The sequence below is a fragment of the Limanda limanda genome, chromosome 12 (assembly GCF_963576545.1).
Source record: "Limanda limanda chromosome 12, fLimLim1.1, whole genome shotgun sequence".
Lineage (NCBI taxonomy): Eukaryota > Metazoa > Chordata > Actinopteri > Pleuronectiformes > Pleuronectidae > Limanda > Limanda limanda.
The window spans coordinates 11,131,646-11,157,686 of NC_083647.1; the positions used below are offsets into that span (position 1 = coordinate 11,131,646).

Sequence of the window (26,041 nt, forward strand, 5' to 3'; positions counted from 1 at the left end):
CAGCTTATTACTGTGTTTACACATGGGAGTACATACGCCAGTAGTCTTATGTAGAACACGCAGTAAATTTGACCCTAACCAATATAAAACAAATTAAAAATTCAAATAATCTTTGTTGAATTGCAAAACTGCATCTTGGCATGAAAATAGTTCACTCATCAGCACAGTTTATGAAATGACCTGAATTACTTTTTAGCATAACATTTTCTACTTTCAATTTGTGCGAAAACTTCTGGGTATTTAAGGAAAAACTCATTAAAAAAGAAGAAAAGAATAAATAAAAAAGAATAAACGAGTATATTGGTAAAACTGTATAAGATGTATAAATAAATAGACAGTTTTTCTTAAATATGCAAGTCGTGTTTGCACAATTATGAATGCATCTTTTGGGAAATTAACTAATTAAAAGTAAAAAGCAGTTATTGCATTAAAATATAATACAATTCTCAACTATACAGTCTATAACCAAATACTAGATGAAGCCAAATATGTGCATGAAAATGGAATAATGTACAGTGTTGTGTGGAAGCTATCCATCTCCAGCATTTTAGTTAATTTGTGCCATAGACATATTTAGACAGTCTGCACAGAAAAACAATACAAAGCACTTTTTGAAAAAATATATAACAGTTGATCAAAGAGACTTACAGCAATCCATGTTGTCTGGTTGATAGCTGCGGTAGAAAATCTTTTCCTTGAGACACGAGGATTGAAATAGACGTTTTAAATATTTGAACCTGCAAAAGTCAGTAGAAAAAAGCAAAGAGAGTCCCAACCTACCTGATGCGGCAATCAAACTGAACGATGTCTGATGTGTGTGTTCATTCTCTATTTATACACTGGTGCTGCATGAGACGATGTAGGTCACATGCAATGAAATGTGACTAATAGTTGCAGAGCAGGTATGGACTGGGTGTCGCCAGGAAAGCAACTGCTAGTGTGATCACTTCTACCTCAAAACAAACAAGTAAGGACTCGTAAGCAGAAAGGTATGAAGCTGGTCAACTCGAGTCTTAACATCAACTCTGAATCATCTCAAAGCTTTGCAGAAAAAACATTGAACATGTCAGACAAACAGTCATTGTATTGTTCTGATTATACATGTGATAAATATTCAACATATGCTAATTACATGGATAAGATGAAAACATCACAGTCATGTTTATATGTACAAATCTTAATAAGTCAAGTACATACATATTGTTCATATATGCGTCAAGATGCAAATCATGTTTTTCAACAATAAAGTCTTGTTATCTTACTTTTGCATCCACCTTATAAAGGTCATACTGTTGCCTGCACTGGTGCTGAAGCATGGCATTCAATGTATGAGTCAATTTGTTTTGACGTTTACATTTTTTTCCTTCAAGGTATTGTCCCTTCTCACGCTGCTGCTGTTTTGATATGTTACCATGATGATCTGCTTTAAGGGAGCATAAAATAGTTTCATGGAAACAGGTTCTCTTGGGTACAGTAGATCTTATAGTATCTAATAGTGACAAAGTATTTGTACCTGTGGCGACACGAAATCAAGAGTTTCAACTGGACCCGTTCAAACCAAAACGCTCTCGTTTATGGAAGAAATATTGAGATTTTTTTTTCTAAAACCACCTGTGTCACTTCTTTAAAAATACTAGGCCACAAATGTGTGAGCAGTAGACGATTCATGTCCTTGAATTTTGAGTTTCCATCTGCATTTGTTTGTCTGTGTGTTTGTCTGGACGGATTACCATGCAACTTAGTGAAAGGTTATGGTTATGGGTCAGGGGAGAACACATTACATTTTGTTGATTATTCAGATCAGGAGGTGGATCCAGGAAACATGTGTGTTTAATTTAAATATAGTTTCATGAGGCGACTGTCGGGCCTTGGCGAAGTAATGTGATCTCTTGTGAATATTAATCCAGGCACATAGTCCGGCCTTAGTGGAAGAAGTCAAGACAAAAAAAACTAAACGCAAAAGCTGAACCACCCATGACTGAATCAGTCCTCCTGACGCTGGTTTTGTTACCAGTAATAATCCGTTCAAACGTCAATAGTGACACGCATTGCCACGGCCTTTGTATATTTTTTCTATAATTATATGGATCAGACCTCAGACACACCTGCCACTGTCTTAAATCATTCACGCTGAACTAAATTTAAAACTTCACATCAGGTTTTGCAGGTGTGGTGCAAGGAGATGGGCAAACAGGATAGCTAATGATCGAGGAGGGGTTGAGGAGAACACATGACCTGAAATAACACTGGTTTGTTCTCTCAACTGCCTGTGGGTGAGCCACATGTCCTCATGTCAACTCTGTTAAATATCAGGTGATCAAAAATAAATCAGGTTTGGCATATACCTCATGTGAGTTTCACAGACATTAGGCACACACCTGCATGATTTTGATGCATATTTTTCCTCGGTGCAAGTTATAGCACTGGGAGCACAGCTGGTTGTTTAGACTTACTGCTGCAGGAAGGAACGTTCTGCGATACCTCTCCTTGGGACACTTAGGGTATATCAGTCTGACGTTGAAGGAGCTGCCCAGTCCTGTGATGGTGTCCTGCAGGGGGGTGGGACTGGTTGTCCATCAGAAGACATCTTCCCCATTATCCTCCTCTGTCCCACCACCTCCACTGAGACAAGCGGGTATCTCAGGACCAAGCTGTCCCTCCTATTCAGTCTATCCAGTCTCTTCCTGTCAGCAATGGATATCCTGCTGCCCCATCAAACTACTCCAAAGAAGAAGGCTGATGCAAACACAGAGTCATTAAAGGTCTTCATGAGTGCCCCCTGCACTCCAAAAGACTTCAGTCTCCTGAGCAGATACAGTCTGCTCTGGACCGTCTTAAAGAGTGCACTGGCATGATCGGTCCAGTCCAGATTATTGTTCAGGTAAACACCCAGGTAACTCTATGGCCATTCCCTAGGGCCTAGACATTCACCGATGTCGGGGGGGAAATCAACCAGTTTCCCCCACAGTGATCTGGAGGCAGTTCCGCTGGCACCAGTCCACAAGGTCCTGCATCAGTCCTTTGTATTCCCTGTGGCCCTCGTCAGTGATGAGTAGGGTTGCAAAGGTTTCCACGGGAATATTAAGCTCGGGAATTTTGGGAATTTTGAAAAAAACAACAACATGCAAATTAAACGCTAAGCAATAAAAATATCAGTCAAAACACTATTTTAAAGATGTATGGAATGCAGCACACGCTGCATGTTGAGTTTCAACCCTCCACTGTGCATTCTTCCATCACATGCACAGATAACTCCCAGCATCCTGCACACTACAGCAGAGCTATTGAGGCCTGCTGTAGTGTGCAGGACTAGTCAGGTAAGTTTCCATGATATTACTGGGGAAAACATATTAGCATGCTGTTTGAGGATTGTTCATCTGCTCATCTAGCCTATTTCCATTCATTTATCCATCAATTGTAAAATATTTTTACAGACAATACAATTGTTTGGCTAACTATTTATATCTCTGGCATTGCATTAGTGTTTTTTCACAAACTTTTTTCTCATCTTATTCTACAGAACAATGCCACGTGCACTATCTCATGTGTGGAGACATTTCACCCCATCCAATGTAGAAGGAAAGGCTGTGTACATTTGCAAGTACTGTGCAAAGACCTATGTTAAGAATGACACAAAGATGCAGAAGCATATAGTCAAGTGCCCAAAGTTTTCTCAGGGCTCAAATCAGCCTATGACACAACAACAAAATGTTTATATTTATGTCTGTATATGACAAGGTAAATACAGTTAGTATAAATTACCCACATTCCCATATTCCCGTTAATTGGTCAGTGTGTGTGTGCAGGGCCGGTCTTTCCTACAGGCGACATGGGCGGTTGCCTAGGGCGCCCCTCAGAAGGGGGCGCCAAAACTGCGCCCAGCAAAAAAAAAAAGCTGAGCTGAGTTTTTTGCGCCCCCTTTTATATCTCCAACCAATATCTACCGATCGAACGCAGGACTGGACAAGAGGCAGTTACGTGGACGCTCTTGAGTGTGGTGGGCGCTCCACACTCAAGGGAGCGCGGCCCGCGGTGGCGCGCTCCCTTGAGTGAGGGAGCGCGCCCGCGCGCCCTTGACGATGTTGTTACGAACATCGATCGGGACGGTCTGCTTGTCAATGCACCTCCACAGCGTGCATGCGTCCCTCAGGGAAAGCCATCCGGAGCGCAATTTAAGAAGAAAAGAAAGAAAGAAGAAGAGAAACGTGCAGTGCAACCCTTCAGTCAGAGGAGTTTTTCTAAATTAAAACTTTTGAAAACATACCTGAGGTCAACCATGGCTCAAGAACGCCTCAGTGGTCTGGCTGTCATCAGCATTAACCATGAAGTTGGTGGTCAGATTCAATACAATGATGTAATTGATGACTTTGCAGCGAGGAAAGCCAGAAGGACTGCACTGTAACACTTGAAGTGAAGGGAGTGAAATGTATATAGTTCTTTAGGCAATGTTCATTTGCACTTTTTATATTATACAATTTATTTGTTTATTTTTAATATTATATTTTTTTAATATTATATTATTTAACACTCTTACATTTACATATATTATTGTTTGTTTTGATTCTATATTGAAACATTATCTCAGTGATTTTGTTCTTTAATTAAAAATTGTTCATTGTTGCGATCGTTGTTGCGTTTGTTTGAAAAAAATGTAGTCTTACAGGGCAAAATACCGTCTCAGAGTTGCAATTCCGTTTTTTTTTTTGGGGGGGGGGGGGGGGGGGGGGGGGCGCCAGGAGTGACGCTTGCCTAGAGCGCCAAATGTGCTAGGGCAGGCCCTGTGTGTGTGTGTGTGTGTGTGTGTGTGTGTGTGTGTTTGTGGTTTGCATTACCTTATTGTACTTACCTGTAGAATTGAACACTGCAAGACAGGTCTCATTAAAAAAACGTCATTTTAGATGGTTTTGTATTTATATAGCGCTTTTCTAGTCTTGATGACCACTCAAAGCGCTTAACAGCACAGTTTTACATTCACCCATTCATACAGTGCATCTATTCGCATCATTCTATTTGGGGCCATTTAGGATTCAGCATCTTGCCCAAGGACACTTCGGCATGCAGATGGGTCAGACTGGGGATCGAACTGCCGACCTTCAGGTTGGACGACGACCACTCTATCCCTCAGCCACAGCCGATGGGTGAAGGTGATGGATAAAACAATAAACACAACTTGAGAAAAACAATTGTGCACAACCCTCCAGTTTGAGTCAGGTTTAGAGGAGCAGTCTCTGGATTGGAAAACATTTGCATGTGTCAAATGTTAAATTCCCAAAAGCCACAGAATCCACAACCCCACTGACGTTTCTATGAGATTTTAAGTGGGGCTGGTGAGGGTTTTTTTAAATCCAAGATCCAGGTAATAAATATTATCCGTTGATTTTGTTAAGATAATCCGTGGATGGGCTGTTGCCATGTAGTGATAAAATCAAGCAAATAATGTCCACAGATAAAGTGCTGCCTCAGTCTTGTCTTCTCTTTAACTTACATCTTCTGTCTTCTTCGGAATGCATTTCATTTAATTGCCTCTTGCTTCTTCATCTTACACTTAAACAGCAGTGGGTAGACTTTCTCCACACCCTTGACCACGCTCTTCACATTTGGTCCTGTAATTGTGATGCTGCCAGTGGAGAACACTTGAACAGTAGCCTTGATCTCTTTGATCCTGTATTTGGCAGCTGGATGGAGCTCTGGTTCGTAACTGACATCGGGGGAGTTGTTCTTAGTGAAGTCTATGAGGTTGATTGCAAAGGGCATCCGGCAAACTGCCAGCACATTCACGACCCTGAAGGCTGAAAACCTCACCTTGAAGCCTAGCTTCTGCAGAGAGCGCGCTACCCTGCGAGCACCACGTTTCGACTCATCCTCACTTTTTGCTCCAGTGCACATGATTTTCCCTGAGGACCAAATTGAGGCTGTTATCTTGGGTTTACGAATCCTCATCTGGACCTGTCCAGCTTCTGGCTTATTTTTGACGTTGTATCCATTTAAGGCGATGGTGCGTAAGATGAGGGGACACAGGGTGGAGAAAGTCGACACCACATTGGTGACGTTGATATCAATTGTCTCATTGCTGGAATCCATGCTGAAGTGGGTGGTGTACTAGGAGAAAAAAGATGGTTATGGATGTTGAAATATCCTTTCCTCTTGCCAAAATGTGAATGAAGCTCCTATTTAGTTAAGAGTTTTTCTTCTTCAAAATGCCGTCGGTGGGTGGCAAGTTGTAAAGTGTATATATACAAATAGATCAAAGGGGCTTTACATGCCTTTGTCCTCTACTTAACAGCCACTTGTATGTCTTTAATGTTGGCATTGATGCAGTTATATAATTGTTAATTTAATTATTTATTCAATAAATTAAAGAAGAAGAAAGAAAGACAGTAGATGGCAGTAATGCTCCTTGATCTTGGTTTCCACCTGCCAATAAACAGAACAAGAAATAATAAGTTTCAAATTTTTCATGCGCTCGACCAATTGTGCCTCAATTGTGATTAGTCTCTAATGATGAACGTTGAATAACAAAATGTGTATTTGCAGCACATGTGGCATTTATACATTTTCTCCATTTACCATGATAAAGAAACAGAGGGTAGTGTGAATTGCAAATGGGAAAGAATATTTGAAGTGTGATTAAAATGAATGAGAATCTAGTGTGCCAAACAAGTGGTTTAATTTCCGCTCATTGTTTCACTTGCATTTATTTATTCCACTCTGTCTCTGTGGCTCCTCATGCAGACCATAACTGTGGGTAACAAGTTCAACTAGTGCAATAAAAATGTACAATTCTAAAGTTGACACACCACAACATGGAGGAAGGTATGACACTGAAATGATATTCATTAACAATTAAATAATTGTTATAATTGTGCTTTTTCACAGCTTAAAGGAGTTTAAATTTGAATATTGAGTTCGGTCTTTCCTGACATAATCTCACTTACACTCAGAGGTGGTCTACTATCCTTTTGAAGTAAAATGAGTCTGTGAACACAGGAGGTTTCTTCTCAATATTATCTGGGAATTATTCATAACCTCTCGTTTATGAATGACTGTCCAAATATAGTTAAATCTTGAATACATTTGCCCATTTTCAGAGACTTACATTTTCTGTCATTGTGCAGAAAAGGAAAAGTGAAAACTGATATGCGCAGTTACGCCATGAAGATAAATATATATCAAGAGTAACCATCTTTACCACTTTACCGTAAAGGCACACGTGACGAGCAACAAAAATACAAGAGGCTGGCTTCCCCGTGCTTTCACACATGACGGCTCACTGCGGTAACTTTTTAACAGACAATTTGCATCTTTATACATGTCACCCAAATAGACTACTTTAACATCTTTTTCTTTTCTTTTTCGATCAAACAAACACACGTTCATGTATTGCGTTTCAAACATGCAGTTTATCGTTTCTATTCTACAGATTCTTCACAGAAAAAACACTTGAAACTGTTTGATTGACTCTTAATCTTGATTTAGATTTTATTTTTACCATTAAAAAATCTGTACGGTATCCTTTTGTGAAGATCAACTTTTCTTGGCAAAGGATTTGGCGCAGACTAGTGGACATGATGCGAAGTTGCTGTTTCTGCTCTTACCTCCACGATCCAGCTGGAAGAGATAAGTATAAACGTATCTATCTATCCTGTCTGTCTGTCTGTCTGTCTGTCTGTCTGTCTATCTATCTGTCCGTCTGTCTGTCTGTCTGTCCGTCCGTCCCTCCGTCCAAACTTTGGATTTAAGTTAAGGCAAAAAGTGTTCTATAGAGTTAGCTTTGTGTCATCACAGCTAACAACTGAAAACTAAGTAATCAACAAGAAAAATGCTTATGTCATAAATAAATATGTTATAATCTCTTATTTAGCCATCACTTGAGTTTTGCTAACATGCTAAACACCTCAGCAGGTGTAACATGCTACACCTGCTGAACATCAGTATGCTAACGATGTCGATGTTAGCGTATTAGCATGTTAGCTCGCTGACATTGCAGTGGACTGGACTGCAGACTCCTCCGGTCGCTAAGTCCTTGTTTATCTCAGATAAATGACATTGATTCCAATGGTTAACATTGCTAATGTGTTTTAAATTGGTTTAACTACCACAACTGTACTTTTTTGAAAACATCACCTAGCATAACCTTTGACCCGACATTAGCCTGGCTCATACAGAAAGATGGCCAGTTTGGAGACGATGTTACAGACACTAACTTCTTACTTTATTCATAATTTTTTTTTAACTACTGTATTATCACGTCTATAGTGTATTCATATTTATATATATTTATCTTGCTCATAGTGTATTCATCGTTCTTATATCATACAATATCTCTTAATACTGTAATATTCCATATATATTTCTTACTTTACAGATCTTATTTATTTACATATTCACTTTAAATATGCACATACTCTGCACTTTTACTGCCTTTTTTGGACTTCTGGTTAGATGCTAAACTGCATTTCGTTGTATAAGTACTTGTACTGTGCAATGACAATAAAGTTGAATCTAATCTAATCTAATCTAAATTAACTCAAATATGTTACAGACTCAAAGTGTTTGTAAAGGGCTTCAGCTCATTAGCAGCAGTATCGATTTGTTTACAAGTTAAACTATGTGTATGTTTTGGCATCTTAAAACTTCATAGTGTGACATCAGTCTGCTGCTGCTACCGCCTGTGTGCTGCTGGCTGTCTCCAGCTCTCACACTGGGCTCTGGCAGATGCAAAATGTCCTGCATGGAGATTTGTGGGAACTTCAGCAGCCAGTAGCCCCCCCCCCCCCCCCCCCTTTACTAACCCATCCACCCTGCAGTCTTTAGGAAGCTTCATTAGTGCTCTGAACAAGTATAGTCTGGAGCTCGCAGGAGAAGCAGCTGTTGTCTCATTTGCTATTTCTGCATTTATATAGTATCATTATAGATGTGAATGAGGCCCCATGAGAAATGGAATCATTCAAATATTTTTTCTCTCTCATTAATTCTTTTCTTTAACCATCTTAGTTAGTTGGGACACAGTGGCATATGTGGCAAAAATATTTGAACACACTCACATTCAATAATGAAGTGCTTTACAAAATATATAGGTGTTTATAGGCCTAAAGTTTACTTGAATGTTAAGTGTTGCTTTTGAAAATGATATGATAATGAATGATATACACACAAACATGCGCAGAGACATACACACACGGATATTATTTACAAAAAGGAGGAAAGAATAAATTAAGAAACAGTCATTTTTCTAATGTTAAATGTAACAATTACAAATTATGACAAAAAAATACGAGGAATGATTTAAATAAATGTTTCTCTCTTTAGAAAAGAAGGAAATAATAAATGGGTACCGTGCCCTGTCAGACCCACATCTATCTGGTGTTAAATGTCATATTTAAAAGTGATAAAGAAAAAGTAAAGGAAATTTGTATGTACTTATATATATATACACACAGACAAAAATGTGTATAGGGAGGGTGAAGAGATTTAACTACAGCATGCTTTGAGCGGAGGATAAGTGAGGAGGGGGAAAGAGCAAGTGCTTTAGAGACGGAGAGAGGGAGTGAGAGAGCATATGTGCAGTAGGGTGGGAGGGTTGGCGAGTGAGGGAGAGAGAGAGAATGAGAGAGGGTGGACGAGCGGGCGGGTGCTGTGAAATCTGTTAACAGGGGAGCTCTGTGCATTTGTGAGACATCTTGGCTGCTTGCCCAACTTGGCTCATTGTAATGGAGGCATGATCGTGGACTCCGGGCAGCCCTCTGTGCCGCCTCGGCAGCCTTGCGCCTGGACTCAGCCCAGCTCTCACCGCTGACATGGAAAGACCTGTGAGTGTCTCCTTTCTCCTTCCCCTTCTCATCCCCCTCTCTCTCTCAGCTTGAGGCTCTCTCGCTTCCTCTCCTGCTCTGTCGCAGATTGAGCTGTGATTCAGTTGTGTCTCCTGCTCATTTCTGTCCTCCGTTCTAGCTCCTGTAGGTGGCAGGAATGCTGGTTAGGGAGGAAGCCTTGGCAGCTTTCTCTCTGCAGGCCCCCCCCACCTCCTCCCCCTTTTGCCTGCTTGTCCAGGCATGGGTACCGTCCCCCTGGCAGACCCACAGCGTTTCTGTGTGTTTTGTGATCGTGTGTGTATATGTGCGTAGGTTCCCCTTGCTGCTGCACAATCAAAGAACTGGACTGCTGAACCCGGCAGGGGTACCGTCCCCACACACAGTCTCCCCCACTTTGCAGAGGCCAGTGCTCCCTTCAGTCTCCGCCATTGGCCTCACTGAGATTCAGAGTTAGCAGCCTGTCTCTCCCTTGCGCCTATTCTTGGTGGCATGTCCTCATGGTGTGTTGTGTTTGGATACCCTGACAACTAGAAGCTGTGAGGTAACCACTTTCCAGCCGGCCGCCTCATTGAGTGAGTCCCAAATTTTCTCTCATGCTCTCTTTGACTTTGCAGGTTTGAAAGACTCATATGGATTCAGGATGTATTCTCTTTGCTATTTCGCTTTAAAGTCTGTGCTGACAACTTGCAGAAAGGCAGATCTCGCTGACTGCAGGATTTAAGTGCTGTAGTTGAGCTCATCCTCTCAGTGGCAGCCTGTCTCTGCAGGCGTACCAGCAGCGGTGGTGGCAACAGCACAGAAGAATATCTTGCAGTCCCAACGTGACGGCCTTGGTGTGCCTGTGAGCCGTGAGTCATCACTCCAGCCCAGTAATATCACACAGAAGTGGCTTCAGCGTTCTTGCCGTCACTGGGGCAACAGTGGAGGATGACTGACTCACCTTGGCACAGCTGTTTGCTGCCGCTGTCGAGAGGGTCTGACCCCTTGGAAGTAATTTAGGAGTGGGAGTGAGAGTGGGATCCATCTAAACAAGTTGTGTTGCTTCACAGTTTCAATGAGCACCAGTAGTAACTTTTCCTGTTAGTCGGTGTTATTGACACTTCTCTGCCGTGAGTGACAACAGAGGATGAAAACACTGGTTCTTGCTCATTGAGTTGAATGACTGTTGTTCATTGAGGATTATCTGAGCACTCTTTGTGTGCTGGATGAAATCCTTCTGAAGATATGAGGAAAATTGGTTCTGGCTTGAAATCAGACAGAGGGAAGGATGAATCAGCAGCAAACACTAATAACTCTGATTCCATCGTTTTAAAGTTGGGGCAGATATTTACCCGACACATTAACTATAAATCCCAACAAATTTTAGATCCTGCCTTTTTTTCTGTGTGGAAAAGAAATTGTTGATTTGATTATAGAGATGTGTCTTTACAGGCTGGAGAGCATTTATCATGGTTACCAGTGGTAGCCCGCATCGGCTTCAAAACATTAGTACTTGCGTTCCGTGCTGGATCGGTTCCAGTCTACATCCAGGACATGGTCAAACGTTACACCCCGGCCCGTTCACTCCGCTCTGCAGCTGCCAATCGGCTTGTTGCTCCCTCACTGCGAGCTAAGCACTCAACAAAATCACGACTGTTTGCTGTCCTGGCTCCTAAATGGTGGAATGAGCTCCCCAATGACATCAGGACAGCAGAAAGTCTATACATCCGCCGCAAACTAAAAACACATCTCTTCCGACTATACCTTGAACAGAAGTTAAAACTAACAGTTTAGTAGCACTTAAATGGCACTTTATAGCACTTTGTAGTTTGGCTTTCTTGAATAAATAGTACTTTCTTGATTCTTGTTGTTCTGGGTTTGTTCCCTCATGGTTGAAAGCACTTATTGTAAGTCGCTTTGGATGAAAGCGTCAGCTAAATGAAAAGTAATTTAATGTAATCATAGGGCACTGAGATTTATTACGTGTCATTCTCTATACTCACCATTGACTTCTTCACTCTATAGCAATTGAGCTCCCTTATGTGTGTGCTCTCTCAGTCATTGGTGTATATTCCATTCATGTATAAAAGCATCCCGGGCAAAATTCCTACCATATATATGTTCTTTTTGAAACTGGAAGTCATAATATTTGTAGTATTTGCGATTCATTGTTGCCAAAGTCCAGACTGAATATAGGGAAATAATGTTATTAATCTATTAGTTTAAACTGTGTTGCTGCTATTTTTGGCCAGGTCTCCCTTATTTTTAATCTTAAAAGGTACTTACCTAGTTAAATAAAAGCTAACAATAATAATAATGATAATAATAGATTACTACTGTTAAAAATGTGGTTTCTCCTCTAGTCAGCTTGCATCAGCACAGAAGTTTTTGTTTTGTTTTTGTATCATCTCATTGGGACTTGACAGAATATTACATTTTGGAGGACGTATAAGCTGCCTTGGGATTGGCCCTTGTGCTGGCATTTCAATTGCACCTATTAATAAATTCTAAGGAATGTTTGATGGAACATTTGTGGATTAAGAATGATGCTGCAATCATTACTTGATTAGCTTAACTTATATAAAGAGTATAAAGATGGAAACAGTGGGGATGCAGCTAACCTGGTGCCCAAAGGCAACGAAATCCATCCACTAGCACATTTAAATCTTACAAATTAGCTATTAGTCATAATAAAATCTATTATAAAAATGACAAGTTGTGATTTTACAGGTTACTCTGCTGCTTGCCACAGGTCTGCAGTCCTCTCATCTTACTCTTAATAAAGCGAATAAGCATATTTCCAAAGATGTCTGACTTGTCTTTTTTAACAATCTGTGCAGTTCAGCGGTTGTTGTCGTCTCCAATATGTCCTGAACTTCCAGTGATTGTGTCTTCAATGTTGTTTCATTTATTCTCATCTTCGTGTTCTTCAGCTCGGCTGCAGCGCTCAAACACGATGGCAGCTGTCTCTGCAGAGACTTTCATTATGGGGGCCTCTAGTCGTGTGAGGAGGAATGCCCTGCTGACTGCATCAGCATGTTTAAGATGCTCTGCATATGCATCCCGGCCGCATTTGTAACTGAGCTCCATGATGAATACTCCATGTGTGTTGGGTGTGAGCAGTGTGTGTTATCGCAGCACATGCAGTGGTATGGACACAAGACATTTTCAGATTGTATGAACATGCTATAAGTTCACCTCGTTGTCACTCAAATGTTTGTATTATTTTAAATCTTGTTTAATAGGGACTTTTATTTAGGTATATACAGAATACATACAAATGTGATAGGGTAACAACAGCGGAGTATCGGACCTCAATGTTTTTGTACATCCGAAATTGTTTCTATACCAACAAGTGTGCTTATCTAGCCAGCAATGAGAGTTGGCATAAATATGAGAATGGAATTGTTGTTTACTTATTCTCTTGTAAAATCATTTCTGATTGAAATCAAGTTTTTCCAGTTTTAGACTATTTTATGTTGGGAAAGTTCTTGCACAACTGTCAAAAAAGTATTATTTTGTAGTGAAATTAAAAAATACACCAGCATTGAAGTAATAATAGTAAGCTTAAGTTACACCACACTTTCCATACTTTGCTTACTCTATGTTACAAAGTACTTAATTAGAAGAAATAAAACCAAAACATTTAAAACCAAACGGCAGTTTATTGAAAGGTCATTGGCCACACAAGAGAGAACCTAGTACAAATAAATAATACAAATAAAAACAGTATAGATTAATGCAAATCAAACATTCCCTAAAGCTGTCGGAAGGTGAAGGGTTTAAGACAACATTTTAAAGAAGCTAGAGAGGTAGTGTGTCTGAGTTCAGTGGGCAGAGAGTTTCAAAGTGGGAGTTACCAGCAGGACTCAATCTGCAGATCTTTATGATCAAATGTTTGATGTGTCTCCTCTTAGAGCCCCAGTGACATGATGCCCAAGAGGGATCATGGCAGGGACGTGGAGCTGGACAAGAAGATTGAGGCCCTCCGCAGGAAGAATGAAGCGCTCATGAAGAGGTACAAGGTGAGGACGTGTTTGCGGGCAGAGAAATACCTGTGATGTTCAGACGTGGTTTCCGGATTAGAATTGCAAATCTTTGTTTGGGGTATCCTTCAGGCTTCCTGATTGGTTGTTTTCATTGGGTTGCATGCAGGAGGTAGAGGAAGACAAGAAAAGGGCAGAGGAGGACGGATTGGCACTGCAGAGCCTTAAGGGCAAAGCTGAGGATCTCACCATCACGATCAACAAGTCCACCAGTGTGAGTGTTTCAGAATATGAGATGACAGATTTTAGAAGTTATATAATATGAATTATTTATAACATATTCCCCTCTACTGTTTGAAAGCAGGATAGTCGTGTGGTGGTGACAAAGCCATTCAGCGGTGGTTCAGCAGCTGGTAAAGGACAGCAGGAGGCGGGGCCTGACAGGGGGGGAGAGGGCCCCTCGCAGAGTGCTGCCCAGGGCCACAGGAAGCAGTTAACAGTCACCATGGCAGGAAAAACGGTAAACGCCAATTTCCACTTGAAGTGACATGGAAAAAAATAAAGAACCCCAAACCCCTGTAGTTTTATTGACAATAATGAAAGTTCATTCAATTTCATTCATTCAAATCAGTAAGCACACCTTGCTGGAAGCAGTCAAACAGTAGGTTTCGGGAAGAAAACAAGTTGCATAGTGTTGCAGCTTGAATTGGATCGATTCTTATCGAGCAATTTAACCAGCTGAGCACACTTATTTACTGGAACTTAAATAAATCTATGTACTAATAATGTAGTTATCAAACAGGCTAAATATGCCTGTTTGATGCTCAGCCTAGCCTTGAGTTGTTAAAAAGAGGAATCTACAGCCTGCCAACATGCTAACAATCAGCAATGCAAGTGCATTGTTTTCAATGTTCAAGTTCTTAGAGTAGCATGTTAACATGCTAACATTTAAACATGAGGTAGGGATGAGTCTGACATGAGGCTTGGATGTAATTTTGTTATATGGGTGTCTGGTCACAAGCCAAATGTAAATCTTTAGATATTAGTCAGGGGATCACCAGATTTTGAGTTATTACATTCTCTGGGCACCATTCATATCTGTACCATGTTATAGGACACCACATTTTATGTTTATACAGATATTGTTTTTCATTCTTGGGTCAGAAGTGGACACAAGTGGAGGACTGACATAGCTACCCAAAGAGACATGAAGCTAGCATGGCTAAAATGTGCAGCTGGTGGAGGTACAATATTCCATTTTCATTGCATATCAGTTACATTTTATTTGTATAGTACCAAATCACAACACACATTATCTCAAGACACTTTACATATCAAGGTGGAGACCTTACAATAATATAGAGAAACCCAACAGTAATGTATAATATGTAATTTTGAATAAAAAAGCTTACATTTGTATTAGAGCTGTCAATATCCTCTATTTATGAGTGGTCTGTATACAGACCAGCAGGACTACATGTGTTTTACTGCATAAGCATGTGTTTGCACCCTCAAAATAATAATTATGCAGAATTCGGTCATTGTATTTCAATGCACCTGCTGGCAGTTATGACACTAATGAGAGTAACTGTCTCTTCAGGGTAAGAGGGTCGTGAGTGAGAGGCCTGAGAAGAGGCCGGACGCCGCAGACGTCAAGAGCCCTACGGAAGATGGACCGCCGAGGGGCGTAGAGTCAGCTGGGAGGGGGAAGCAACCACCTCACACGAACAAGAGAAGCACAGCAGCAGCACAGGTTTGAATGGGACACACTGAACACTCCAGTGATCACATGCTTCAGCGTTAAAAACACGGCACGCACCCTACTGTCCCCTTTCAGTCTCACACACCCCCTTTGTTTGTCCTCCGTGGGCTGCACGGACGTGTTTTACATAGATGTCAGACATGTTGGCTGGCCACAGCCCTCCAATAATGGAGCACAATGGTTGTGAACAGGAGGCGGGCTAGGGCTGTGGCTGACTGCTGTGGGATTAGTGAAAGGGGGGCTGCTAACAGAGCTATGGACCAAAAATTCAAAGAATCCAGCATCGTCTGGGTGACTGCTGACTTCTTTGGTGTGATCACACTCATGTCTGATGGTTATTCAGTATATTTTCTCCCTCTGAGGAATCTTTTGCTGTATTTTTTGAAAAAAATCTTAGATTCTGAGTGTAGATGCCTTTGGGTGTGTGTGGAACAGGCTGTAAAGTTCACAGAGCCCCTTCAGTGTCATGAAGACTAATTGAAGAAAGATAGATGCAATAACTGCTCAACAAAAGGCGTTATCAGTAATATAATGAGACCGGAGATATAACTTTTTAATATCAATAGCTTTACCATATGCTGGATGCTTGAGATCCTATGTTGAACACACATAGGCAGATATACATGTAACCCCAGCAGGGATGTGAAATGCCACACTATCACTGACTTTAGTCCCCCCGGGTATTTAGGAAGTCTGGAACAGCTGCTCTGCTACAGTCTGAGGCATGCGCACACCCACACAAACACCCACACTTGCATGCACACACACACTTGCGGCCCAATCAATGAGCTGATGCAGTGCACAGACAGCTGATCCTCCCCAATGTAAACACAGACACAGTCCAGCCACAGGAGGGGTCTCTGGACACAACACAAAGTGGAGGCTGTTTCTAAATATATGTATACACACACACACACACACACACACACACACACACACACACACACACACACACACACACACACACACACACACACACACACACACTTTGTACTTCTATCTTGGTGAGGACACTCATTGACATAATACATTCCCTAGCCCCTTACCCTTACCCCTTAACCATCCAAACTAAGTGCCACTGGCCTGTCCAAGCTAATGTGCACTAAATCTAGGGGCTGAACCCGCTGCTCTCTTGCCTTTATTTCTGGCCCGTTTGGTCTGTCCCCCTTTTTATTTATCATGTGGATTGAATCAGCAGTTGAACAGTAGCCAGCGCTCCACTGCGCCAGTGAATCCCAGAAACCTGGTTTCCATGTGGTTGCTGTTTGCAGAACCATTTTCATTTTATATGGCTTATAAGAGAGCAAAGAGGATGAGCGCTGCTGAAGGATGATTCTGGAGGAGGAAATGTCATGTATCTATGTGGTCTCAGAAAAGTATGTGTATGTAAAAGGTCCATGACGAACTGCAGACTACCTCTGCAATATTTTTCGAGCGTGTGCATCAGACATGCTGGAAATGAACAATGACTCTGTGACAGGGGTGTGGTTGTGTGGCAGTGTCCCAGGCAGATCGTAATGCCTGTAAGTGCCTCATGACTAGACGTCATCTCACGCTAATGAGAACGAGAGACAGGCGAAAGGATGTTCAGAATGAAGACGAGTGAGAGGAAAGGTAAGGAGGGCGGAAAGAGGGGGAGACACTCCTTTGCACAGCCCACTGTCTGTCTCCAGCCTCCTTTTCTCATCTCTGGATCCTTTAGTGATCTGTCCTCCTGTGGCACAATTGTTTCCCCATTCCCACCATCCTGAAAGGGGTCGATTTGATCTAATTAACATTCGACTGCCTTCTCGTTGCAAAAAGGCTCATTATGCTGCCACAGAGACAGGCCTGGCAAGGTGCCAGGAAAGGGTCAGAGAGTAGAGAGGAAGAAGACGTGTAAGGAGGGAGAAAGAAAAGAAACACAGAGGCCAGCGGTTCTTTGTTCCTGCAAATGTGCTAGATCTCATTCGGGAGTGGGTAGGAGAGTGTGTGAGTGTGTACGTGTGTGTCATTGTCTGTAGTTATACTAGACCCCTCTGCCCAGCATTTATTGTCTTTTCCCCGATGGTCTGTTGATGTAAGTGTTGCTGTTACAGACAACGTGACTCATGCGCTGAATTCACACAAGTGCAATTTGCAGTCAGAAATACACCAGAGCCATACCTTCACGCTCTTCTCTACCTGCAGTCAGGTGAGTAACATTGACATTCAGTCATATCTAACTGCACTCTGCTTCAATGACACCCTGTTTGCAAAGTGAACATTTAAAAACCAGAGTACCAGAGCATGCTGTTAACCTCCTCAGTCCACTTGGGGGCAGTGTCAGCCTCTTAATCTTTGTGTGTGTGTGCTCTTGCTTGATTTGCTTTTTCAGTTTGTTGCAGCAGTTATGTGACTCTTTACAGCCACGTGAAATCAGTGGCAATAAGCAGCTGTGGCACCCTTGTTTTTGTTATGATAATCTTTCGTCCCCTCTCGGACAGGACGAGGTTAAACTGGGGCAGAAGCACAAAGGAGCAGCACAGTGCCATGGTTTCAAAGATAGACACACAAACATACCAATATTTAAATGAGAATATTGATGCTGTATCTCTAAAACATCCTCTTCTCAGGTTTGAGATAACTCATAAGCCAAAAGGTTGTCGCTCCAACACACAGAAAGCCACACCCTCCTTCTCTAGCTCGCGTGGTCCCATCACTGGAGTAGCTCAGAGATGTCTCACAGATCAGGCGTGCGATAAACAGGCTGAAGAGGAAGGCAGGGACGACGGATATGCCACATGACAAATGATGCCGTTCATGCCCCTTCGGCTCTCCATCCGTCGCCTGCCCTACAGTCTGAGCCGAGTGAAAAAAGGAAGTAAGGTGCAGGGTTTTTTGCGAATGTTTCGAAAGCGTAACTGTTTTGGTTAATACAATAAATTGTAAACCTCTGCAGGCGTATTCAGGATGAAACACTGGCAGCTTTTGCTCTCTTTAGCAATTTTTACCTTCGAAAAGTCCTACTGCATTGGCCATACTCAATGTGATGACTATGTTACCTGTGTTGGCCCCTGATAACCTCCCTTTTAGGCCCCGTGGAGGCCATAAATTGAAAAGTGCTTATTAGCAGGGCAGCTGGGGTGGCAGCAGGAGACGGCCTGTTGGAACATGTGAGAAGCTCTGTCCCTTGTGTCCACTGATGTTCTCCAGGGGCCAGAGGAGAGGAAATGGAAAACACAGGGATGAGCACAGATGCTATGTACAAAGCAGAAAGGCAACATGTTTACTTGACTCTGATTGGTCCACACCTGCCGGGAAAACATCACCCATCTTTTTCTTTTTTTTTTTCTTTTTGTAATGGAACTGTGTTATGTCTCTTTCTCTGACAGTTTTTTTCTGTAGCTGTGAGACATAATATGCAAAGGAGAAGCATGTACAGTAGATATTTTTTTTCCCTTGGTAACACCACATTTAAATATTCTCCAGACATCGATGTAATCTCCCTCTTGCTGTAAAAGAGAAAGAAAATTGAACGCTGACAGGCACTGTCCCTCAGAGACTGCTGTTTTTTTTTTACATAATGTCCCTCAAAGCACAGCACTGTTTCTAGACCGGATTTACTCCAGGCGTTTGTAGCGAGAACCCACAGCCTCTGTCTGCTTTGATGTGTTAAGAGCCTGCATAACATCTCCCTCCTCTCCCTTTAGTATACTAGCCAACAATCCTTTCTGCTCTAATGGCACTAATCAATAAACAGGTTAAGAGGGGGAAGAAGGAGGAAGGGGACCTAATTACATTTACAGAGCAGTATGTTGCATTTTTTTGTCTGGAATATTGTCTCAGAGAGTTTGATTGTATTGCCTCGCAGTTAGCACGGTTGATGAACAAGAGGCCTTTTGTAATCAAATGGATGCTCACTGGGCCCAGCGGCAACCTTTCGTTTTGACAGTGCGGCATGTGCAGAATGCACGAAAATACTACAATACCTCTGTTTGTTCCCTTTTTCTTTTTTTTTTATCCCGATTGATCTGTATTGACCCACTGTGAAATGATTTGTTTACAGATGAAAAGCTGTTTGTGTTTATGACCACCCATGTCTAATGGGAGGCTATTGTTAAGCTGTTTTCCTCCATTGCTCTGGTTAGTGTGTAGAATGATGCATCAAATATATTATAATGAGACACAGAGTGGTGCAGGGGTGAATTAATTTAGTAAATGCCAGTGCTTCATTACCGAAGAGTGGATAGCACTGTGATATAAATCATAGGCTGTAGATAAAGATGGATGAAACAACAAAGCCAAAAAGCCGCCATCTTGTGGCTTTGGAGCCAGACGCTTTGCTGTAGCATCGAGTGCAGTAGCGACTTCCTATCGACACTTGCACTTGACCAATCAAGTCAGTCTCATTTGTCAATCATGTTGTTTCACCCCATTTTATCGCATCAAATAATTCTTTAAAACCAAAGTTATCAGACAATGATCCCTTGAGCAAAAATCATTGTGATAAGAACTATGTAAAAATGAAAGAAACCATCTTTCAGAAAAATAGATTTGTCGTGTTTTTTGAATTTTTTGTTTGGTCTATGTCCCTTCCATTAACATGGAGGAGACAGGATCAATGACTTATACTGCAGCTGGCCACCACTGTAACAATATAATACACCAGAGTCTTCATAAATGCCTTGACCTATACACATACTGCAGCCATCCACTAGGGAGCGATCAAAATGCTTTTTCATGAGCGGTCATGTCGTCCATCTCTATATAAAGTACATGATATTCATCTACATTGAGAAAGACACTTGCTTTTATGTATTAAACCCCACTGAAATGTTTTGTGTTCACTTAGGAGCCAGCGAGCCCTCTTGCCAGCACAGACCTGGACATCCCCACACAGAAAGAAGAGCAGGAGGAATATCTGAGGTGGAAGAAAGAGCGCGAGCAGATCGACAAGGAGAGAGTGGCTCGGCATAAAAACGCAAAGGGCCAGTGGAGAAGGGCATGGGACGTGGACAAGACTGAGACCATGTGAGACATCTTAGCACTCACTTTCCCCAAGGCGCTTTGATTTTTCAGAGCTGTGATAGTAGATCTCTCTCAGAGAAATCTTTTTCAATCTATTTCCATGAAATTTCAACTGAGTAGCTTTATTCTTCTTCACAATTGGCTTATGAAGGGACACTTGGTGGTGGTTGTTTCCTTGTCTTCAATCAATCGCGTAAAAACATAAAAAAATCTTTATCCCTCTAGTTTCCTCTAAAATACGATGCTTTTTCATAGTGGTTTTCACTAGTATCAAATAATGTACAAAAATTCTGTTTTCTGTAAGGAATACTTAAATATATAATTATATATATATTATTCTGTGCTGTCTTGCCTATCATGTTAATGCGAAAATGGAAACCACTCATGATTGCAGCAGTTTGCTAGCTTGGCTTAGCATAAAAACTGCTAGCTTCCCAAAGGTTAAAACATAAACCTACCTACCAGCACAAATAGAAACGTAAACATGAATAAATTCAGTGTTTCACAAGCAGAAAAGCAATGGAGCTGACATAATTTTGTGGCTACAAAATTGATAACTAAGTAGAGACAGTTAACTTGTAAGCTTCAGACATGCTGGTAGTTAGGTGTTATTAACCCCTGGACAAAGCTATGGTAGCTAATTCCCCCTGCTTCCAGTTGTTATGCTTTGCTAATAGGATTTGTAGTGAAAAATTAAAGCCTCTTCTTTTCCCTCTGAAGTCAGCTAAATTGAATTTTCAGTGCAGATGTAGATAACAAACAAACAAAACTAAGCTCGAAGAACAGCCTGTTTCTTTCTAGGGGGATGATTCAGTAGAAGCTTCTATTAGATGAGCTGTCTGGATTTTATGCCACATGATCACAAGACTATATCAAGTCACAGGATTAAATCAAAACTGATAACATCACAAAGTAATTACTGTTAAAGTGAATTGTGTCATTGTATGTGTTATGTTACTGTAACATGTTGCAGACTATCTCTGATTCTAAAGTGAGTGGATGAGCAGTATGTTCGAGCCTGCCCTCCCTTTCCTTTGTGAAATCACACGATAGCCCCTCATACTAACTGGAGGGAAAAACACAACCCATTCATTTTAAACAGTTGTTGATTTGAAACAATCTGGCCTGTAGTACAAAGCTTGAGACCCGCAGAATGAATACATGGGCTGAGTAAATGAATGTGCTGTTTAAGGAAGCTTCAAAATTTAAAGAGACAAGGAAGGAACGCTATTTTTAGCCAGGGCTACGGGATGGAATGCCTTACCTTATTTGGCGACACTTAAACAAGACCCTTGAGTCAGAATAGGGGAGGAAATGTATTTTTGACTCAACTATTTAGGGATTCAGTGGATGTACAATACAAGGGTGTGACACTGCTTCTGCATAAAGGCCCGACATAAATGTGCAGTGATGCTACTCAAATGTTAAAAGAGAATGTTGATGGGGCTGTTATGCCACTTTGAAATAAAAATGTTTTTTCTGTGCATCTTAACCTTTGCTTTTAGGTTTTCAGACAAATCCCTGCCTGAGAGAGACTGGGGGACTTGTAGCAGAGGTAAGACTGAAAATATGAGAATAAGAGATAAAATATGAATTTAAATGTTTGTGTTGTATTATTTTAGTATTATTCATTATTTATTATTTTTAATTACAGGTGGAAGAGGTGCTAAAAGAGGACAACCCAGGGCAAATGTGGACCCAAGAGGTATCCCACTCGGAACTATTGTTTATTTATCAGATAAGTCCCTTAAGACAATCATATAGTGTACAGAAAAAGTTATAAAGCTCTTTTTTTGTGAGATGTGTATTTTTTCTTGTTGTCAATTAGAAGAAATTTAAGCACAAAGAGTGAAGATGGATATTGATGTTATTTAATTAATGAATTTGTTTGTTTATTTATTTGATAGGGACAGTGCTCATTGACAACAGACAAACTAATTTAAATGAACGTGACTTAGCTGTATAGGCTAATTTTCATCTCCCATTCGTAGACAGTTCTTACAAGGCAACCTGACGATTAAAGCACAACACCATCGAATCATATGAGATTAAATGGAGTTCTTAAAAATGATAACAAGTTAAATTTGCTTTCAGCCATATCTTAAGTTCGAATTTAAATGTAATTTCTACTGTTTTTTAATTGAACATATAAACCTTTCCCATAGTTAATGACTGACTGAGAAGACTGTTTACCCAAACTTGCTGCATCTGTAGAGCACAACACAGCCCCCCCCCTGGTGATTGCTCCTGTTACCCTGCCACTACTGTCCCTCTGCATTATAAACTGAATAGGATTTATTTTCGTATGTGGCAGTGGTGATAGCTATTGTGTGTTAATTGTGACTTCCTGTATTCCCCTGTCCTACAGGACGTGAGAAGCGAGGAAAAGACAAGGACGCTAAAAAAGTTCCGGTGGTGAGCAGCAAAGCTAAAGGCAAAGATCGCTTGACTGGGAGGGCCAGGAGGTCAGTATCAGTGGAACATGATTTTGTGCTACATCAAAAAAACATCTTGATGTTAAACTTGATTGGAGTGTCTCTCTCAGCAGCCTCAATTAACTGTTAAGACAAAAAGTTACTATGACGAATGAAATATGTGAATTGGCTGTGAAGGCACATTGTTTTCCCGCACTTTGCCCGAATGTGCAAATCCCCTTGGATGTCATGAGACATGATTTAGAATTTGTGGCAGCTGACTTAATCACCCAGAAGGCCTCATTCATGTCTCAGTGCATTCACTTTTTTATTTTTCTCCTCCAGCTTTTCCTCTGTTGTGAAACAAGCCACTGTGCTGCCTGTTGACGAGGCGTTCAGGCTGCGCAGTTACACAAGTGCTGCTCAAAATAATCATCTCAAAAAGCCATGCGACCACAGAACCGGATGTGTGAAAATGTACCCGATGATCTATTGTGTCTGTGTGTCTGTGGTGGCAGTAGGTAAAGGGTCAGGGAACAAGGTAGAAACCAACTCTCAGTTGCATCCAGACCAATTCTTGGTATCAGGATGTGCTTTTGTCACAGCTGGGCAGCCCACAGGCCACTGATTCTACAACAGCTGAGATCAAAGACTCAGCTGCGAGAGCAAAGCTAGCGTAGCTTTTATTTGAATATACAATAGAAAGAAATATGCTTATATGTTTTATTGACAAGGGTTGGATGAGAATATATCACTCATGTCTGTACAGTAAATATGAAGCTGTATACCAGAAGGAGATTGTTAGCTTGAATACTAAATAGACTGAGTGCTTTTCTACGAAGGGTCACTTCAAAGCACATGTCACATTCACACACACATTCATGCCTTGCATCCATACACTGTTTTTTTTTAAATCACGCATTATTCATACACTGTTGGAACCACCGTCATGGGCAATTTAGGTTCAGTATCCTGCCCAAGGACACACAGAGTGTAGGAGCCGAGGATTGAACCACCGACTTTCTGGATAGGGCAAGACGCCCTCTTCCTCTTGATCCACAGCCGCCCAAAATAAAAAAAATTGCATGTGGCTATGTGCGGGACAATTTGTGGCCAGTCATAACAACTTCTTGTTTGGTTTTGCCTGAATTTAACAAGAATATCAGAGTAAGGTTTTTACCTTTGGGCAAGAAAAGGCTAGCTGTTTCCCCCATCTTTCCAGTCTTTGTGCCAAGCTAAGCTAACTGACTTTAGCTTCATCTTTGCCTTAAAGAAATGGTATAATGCTAACAGGAAATTAAATGATAATGGCATCACTATTCTTACATTGTTACTGAGATACTTGATAGAAGTTGCTTGTACATTCAATTTGTACATTTTCATTTTTCAGATGGCTGGCAGGTGAAGAGGGAGAGAACCTACAGGTAAGAACTCAAACCTGTTTCAATATGAACTGTGCATTGATTAATAAAGGTTACCAAATAATCAAAGTACCTGATTTGTTGTTCTAATCTCATCCTTTAGATGTCTGATACAACATTGGAGGAATTCCTGGAGGAACTTGATGCCCTCACAGATGTTGACGTAGAGGATCATACAGGTGAGGACACAAAAACGAAGCTGTCGCCCAGCTCAGATCTGCAGAGCGTGTCTGAGGAAGTGAGTGGATCCGCAGCCCCCGTGTCAGAGGTCATGTCTCCACGGAGCCCAGAGAAGAAAGTACGCTTCTTGGAGGAGCTCATCCAGGGAGCTCGTACGAGGCAAACGGCAGGTTCTCAGGACTCTGCCAGCTCGGAATCGAACTTAAAAGCTTCATCACCTAAAAATAACAAACAGGAAGTGCAAGGGCCACAGCAGCCTTTTGAAAGTGCCAAGAAGGATGACGGAAGTCCTCAGGATCAGGGCGATGATCCGTCTGCTCCTCCTGTCGCCCAGTGGGAGTCGTATGAAATTGATTGTACTAAAAATGACAGCAACCCCCCCACATCTCCCAACTCGCCCCCTGCCGAAAAAGCCTGTGCCTCTCCAGAGAAGGCCTCTCTCCAGCCTGTAGAGCTTGCTAAGTGCAATATCAGCAACACAAACACAGGTATGAAATATAGTCAGTGGCCCTGACTTCTCTGACAACACATTTGGTTGACATGTACCTGAGATAATGTTGTTTTTTTCTCACACAGAGGAGCTTATAGACCCTGGTCTGTCTGTCCTGAGCCTGGAGTCAGGAGAAGCCCACCCGACACATTGTGCCAGCAGCGACAAGGTCAGTGTGAGAGACAAGATGAGGGATGGGAGGATCAATAGATGTGTAAATGCACTTATGGAGGGAAGTTCAAATGGATGATCAGTTAAAATGATGAAGAGAGAGGGGCTGTAATATTAAATTTCAGTTGAAGTGTTTTAACCACCTCTGAGGCCTGATTCGAGTTGAGGAGAAATAACATCTCACCCTGCATGGAAACAGCCCCCTGATGTACAGTGTCTGACCTTCAATCATCCCCACAGGATTAACGTGACAGGCCTGAGATTGATAAACAAAATCTGCATTGTTAAAATTAATTTACTTTTTGCAAGCTTAATATGTTTTTTGTTTTTTTGCAGGCGAGAGAACACGGGAAGATTGTCTGACTGACATTTTCAGGATGGAAACACCGAAACCAAAACCCAGCCACACAGAGCGACACAAAGCTCTCGTGTCTTTGTATTCGGATGCTTCATTTCGCTTCAGGTTGCACTTTTTCGAGATGTCAAGTTTACGGCTCACACAAGAAACCGTGGTTAGTCATTTTGCTTTGCTGCGTGGCCTCCGATCGAAGTTCTCAAACATCTAAGATTTGACATAGGAGTGGTGAGCCGTTTCCCTGATCAAATATTTTTGGATCAAAGCACTTTATGAACATAAAAGTATGTGACACCTTAAACAGTATGTTGGTATGCTGCTCAAGTGCAATATCACTGAATGTTTACATGTGGATGAACATTTCAAGGTACACATCAGGAGGCTATCTGATCTGTTCCTTGTAGGTAGCCCTCGAAAAGAAAACTTCAGCCACGCTCGTTGTCTAGTGCCTGAATCTGCCTTAGAGGTATTTTCAATAATGAAAT

General features: G+C 41.5%; 2 protein-coding genes across 2 annotated transcripts; one reads left to right on the top strand and one right to left on the bottom strand.

Moving 5' to 3' along the window:
- Positions 1-1,446: 1,446 nt before the first annotated feature.
- LOC133015720 (TATA box-binding protein-like 1) lies at positions 1,447-6,081 on the bottom strand. Its single transcript, XM_061082985.1, has 3 exons — positions 5,524-6,081; positions 2,482-2,549; positions 1,447-1,513 (listed from the first exon to the last, which is right to left on the bottom strand). The coding sequence occupies exons 1-3, from the start codon at positions 6,079-6,081 to the stop codon at positions 1,447-1,449; spliced, it is 693 nt and encodes a 230-aa protein (XP_060938968.1).
- Positions 6,082-9,797: 3,716 nt separating this feature from the next.
- Positions 9,798-25,564, top strand: LOC133014914 (coiled-coil domain-containing protein 9B). The gene is made up of 14 exons (XM_061082129.1): positions 9,798-9,809; positions 13,706-13,813; positions 13,944-14,048; positions 14,139-14,294; positions 15,375-15,515; positions 17,500-17,507; positions 20,373-20,528; positions 22,031-22,080; positions 22,180-22,230; positions 22,894-22,990; positions 24,330-24,363; positions 24,464-25,028; positions 25,117-25,199; positions 25,538-25,564. The coding sequence occupies exons 1-14, from the start codon at positions 9,798-9,800 to the stop codon at positions 25,562-25,564; spliced, it is 1,593 nt and encodes a 530-aa protein (XP_060938112.1).
- Positions 25,565-26,041: the final 477 nt, after the last annotated feature.

What these genes read in the sequence shown, in the direction of transcription:
- LOC133014914 (XM_061082129.1), top strand. An exon ending in TCACCATGGCAGGAAAAACG is followed by an intron (nt 14,295 to 15,374) that starts GTAAACGCCAAT and finishes CTGTCTCTTCAG; the next exon opens with GGTAAGAGGGTCGTGAGTGA. An exon ending in AAGAGGGAGAGAACCTACAG is followed by an intron (nt 24,364 to 24,463) that starts GTAAGAACTCAA and finishes CTCATCCTTTAG; the next exon opens with ATGTCTGATACAACATTGGA.
- LOC133015720 (XM_061082985.1), bottom strand. Translation starts at nt 6,081, where the DNA reads ATGGATTCCAGCAATGAGACAATTGATATCAACGTCACCAATGTGGTG. An exon ending in GTAAGATGAAGAAGCAAGAG is followed by an intron (nt 2,550 to 5,523) that starts GCAATTAAATGA and finishes ACCCCCCTGCAG; the next exon opens with GACACCATCACAGGACTGGG. An exon ending in CCTAAGTGTCCCAAGGAGAG is followed by an intron (nt 1,514 to 2,481) that starts GTATCGCAGAAC and finishes GTGTCGCCACAG; the next exon opens with GTACAAATACTTTGTCACTA.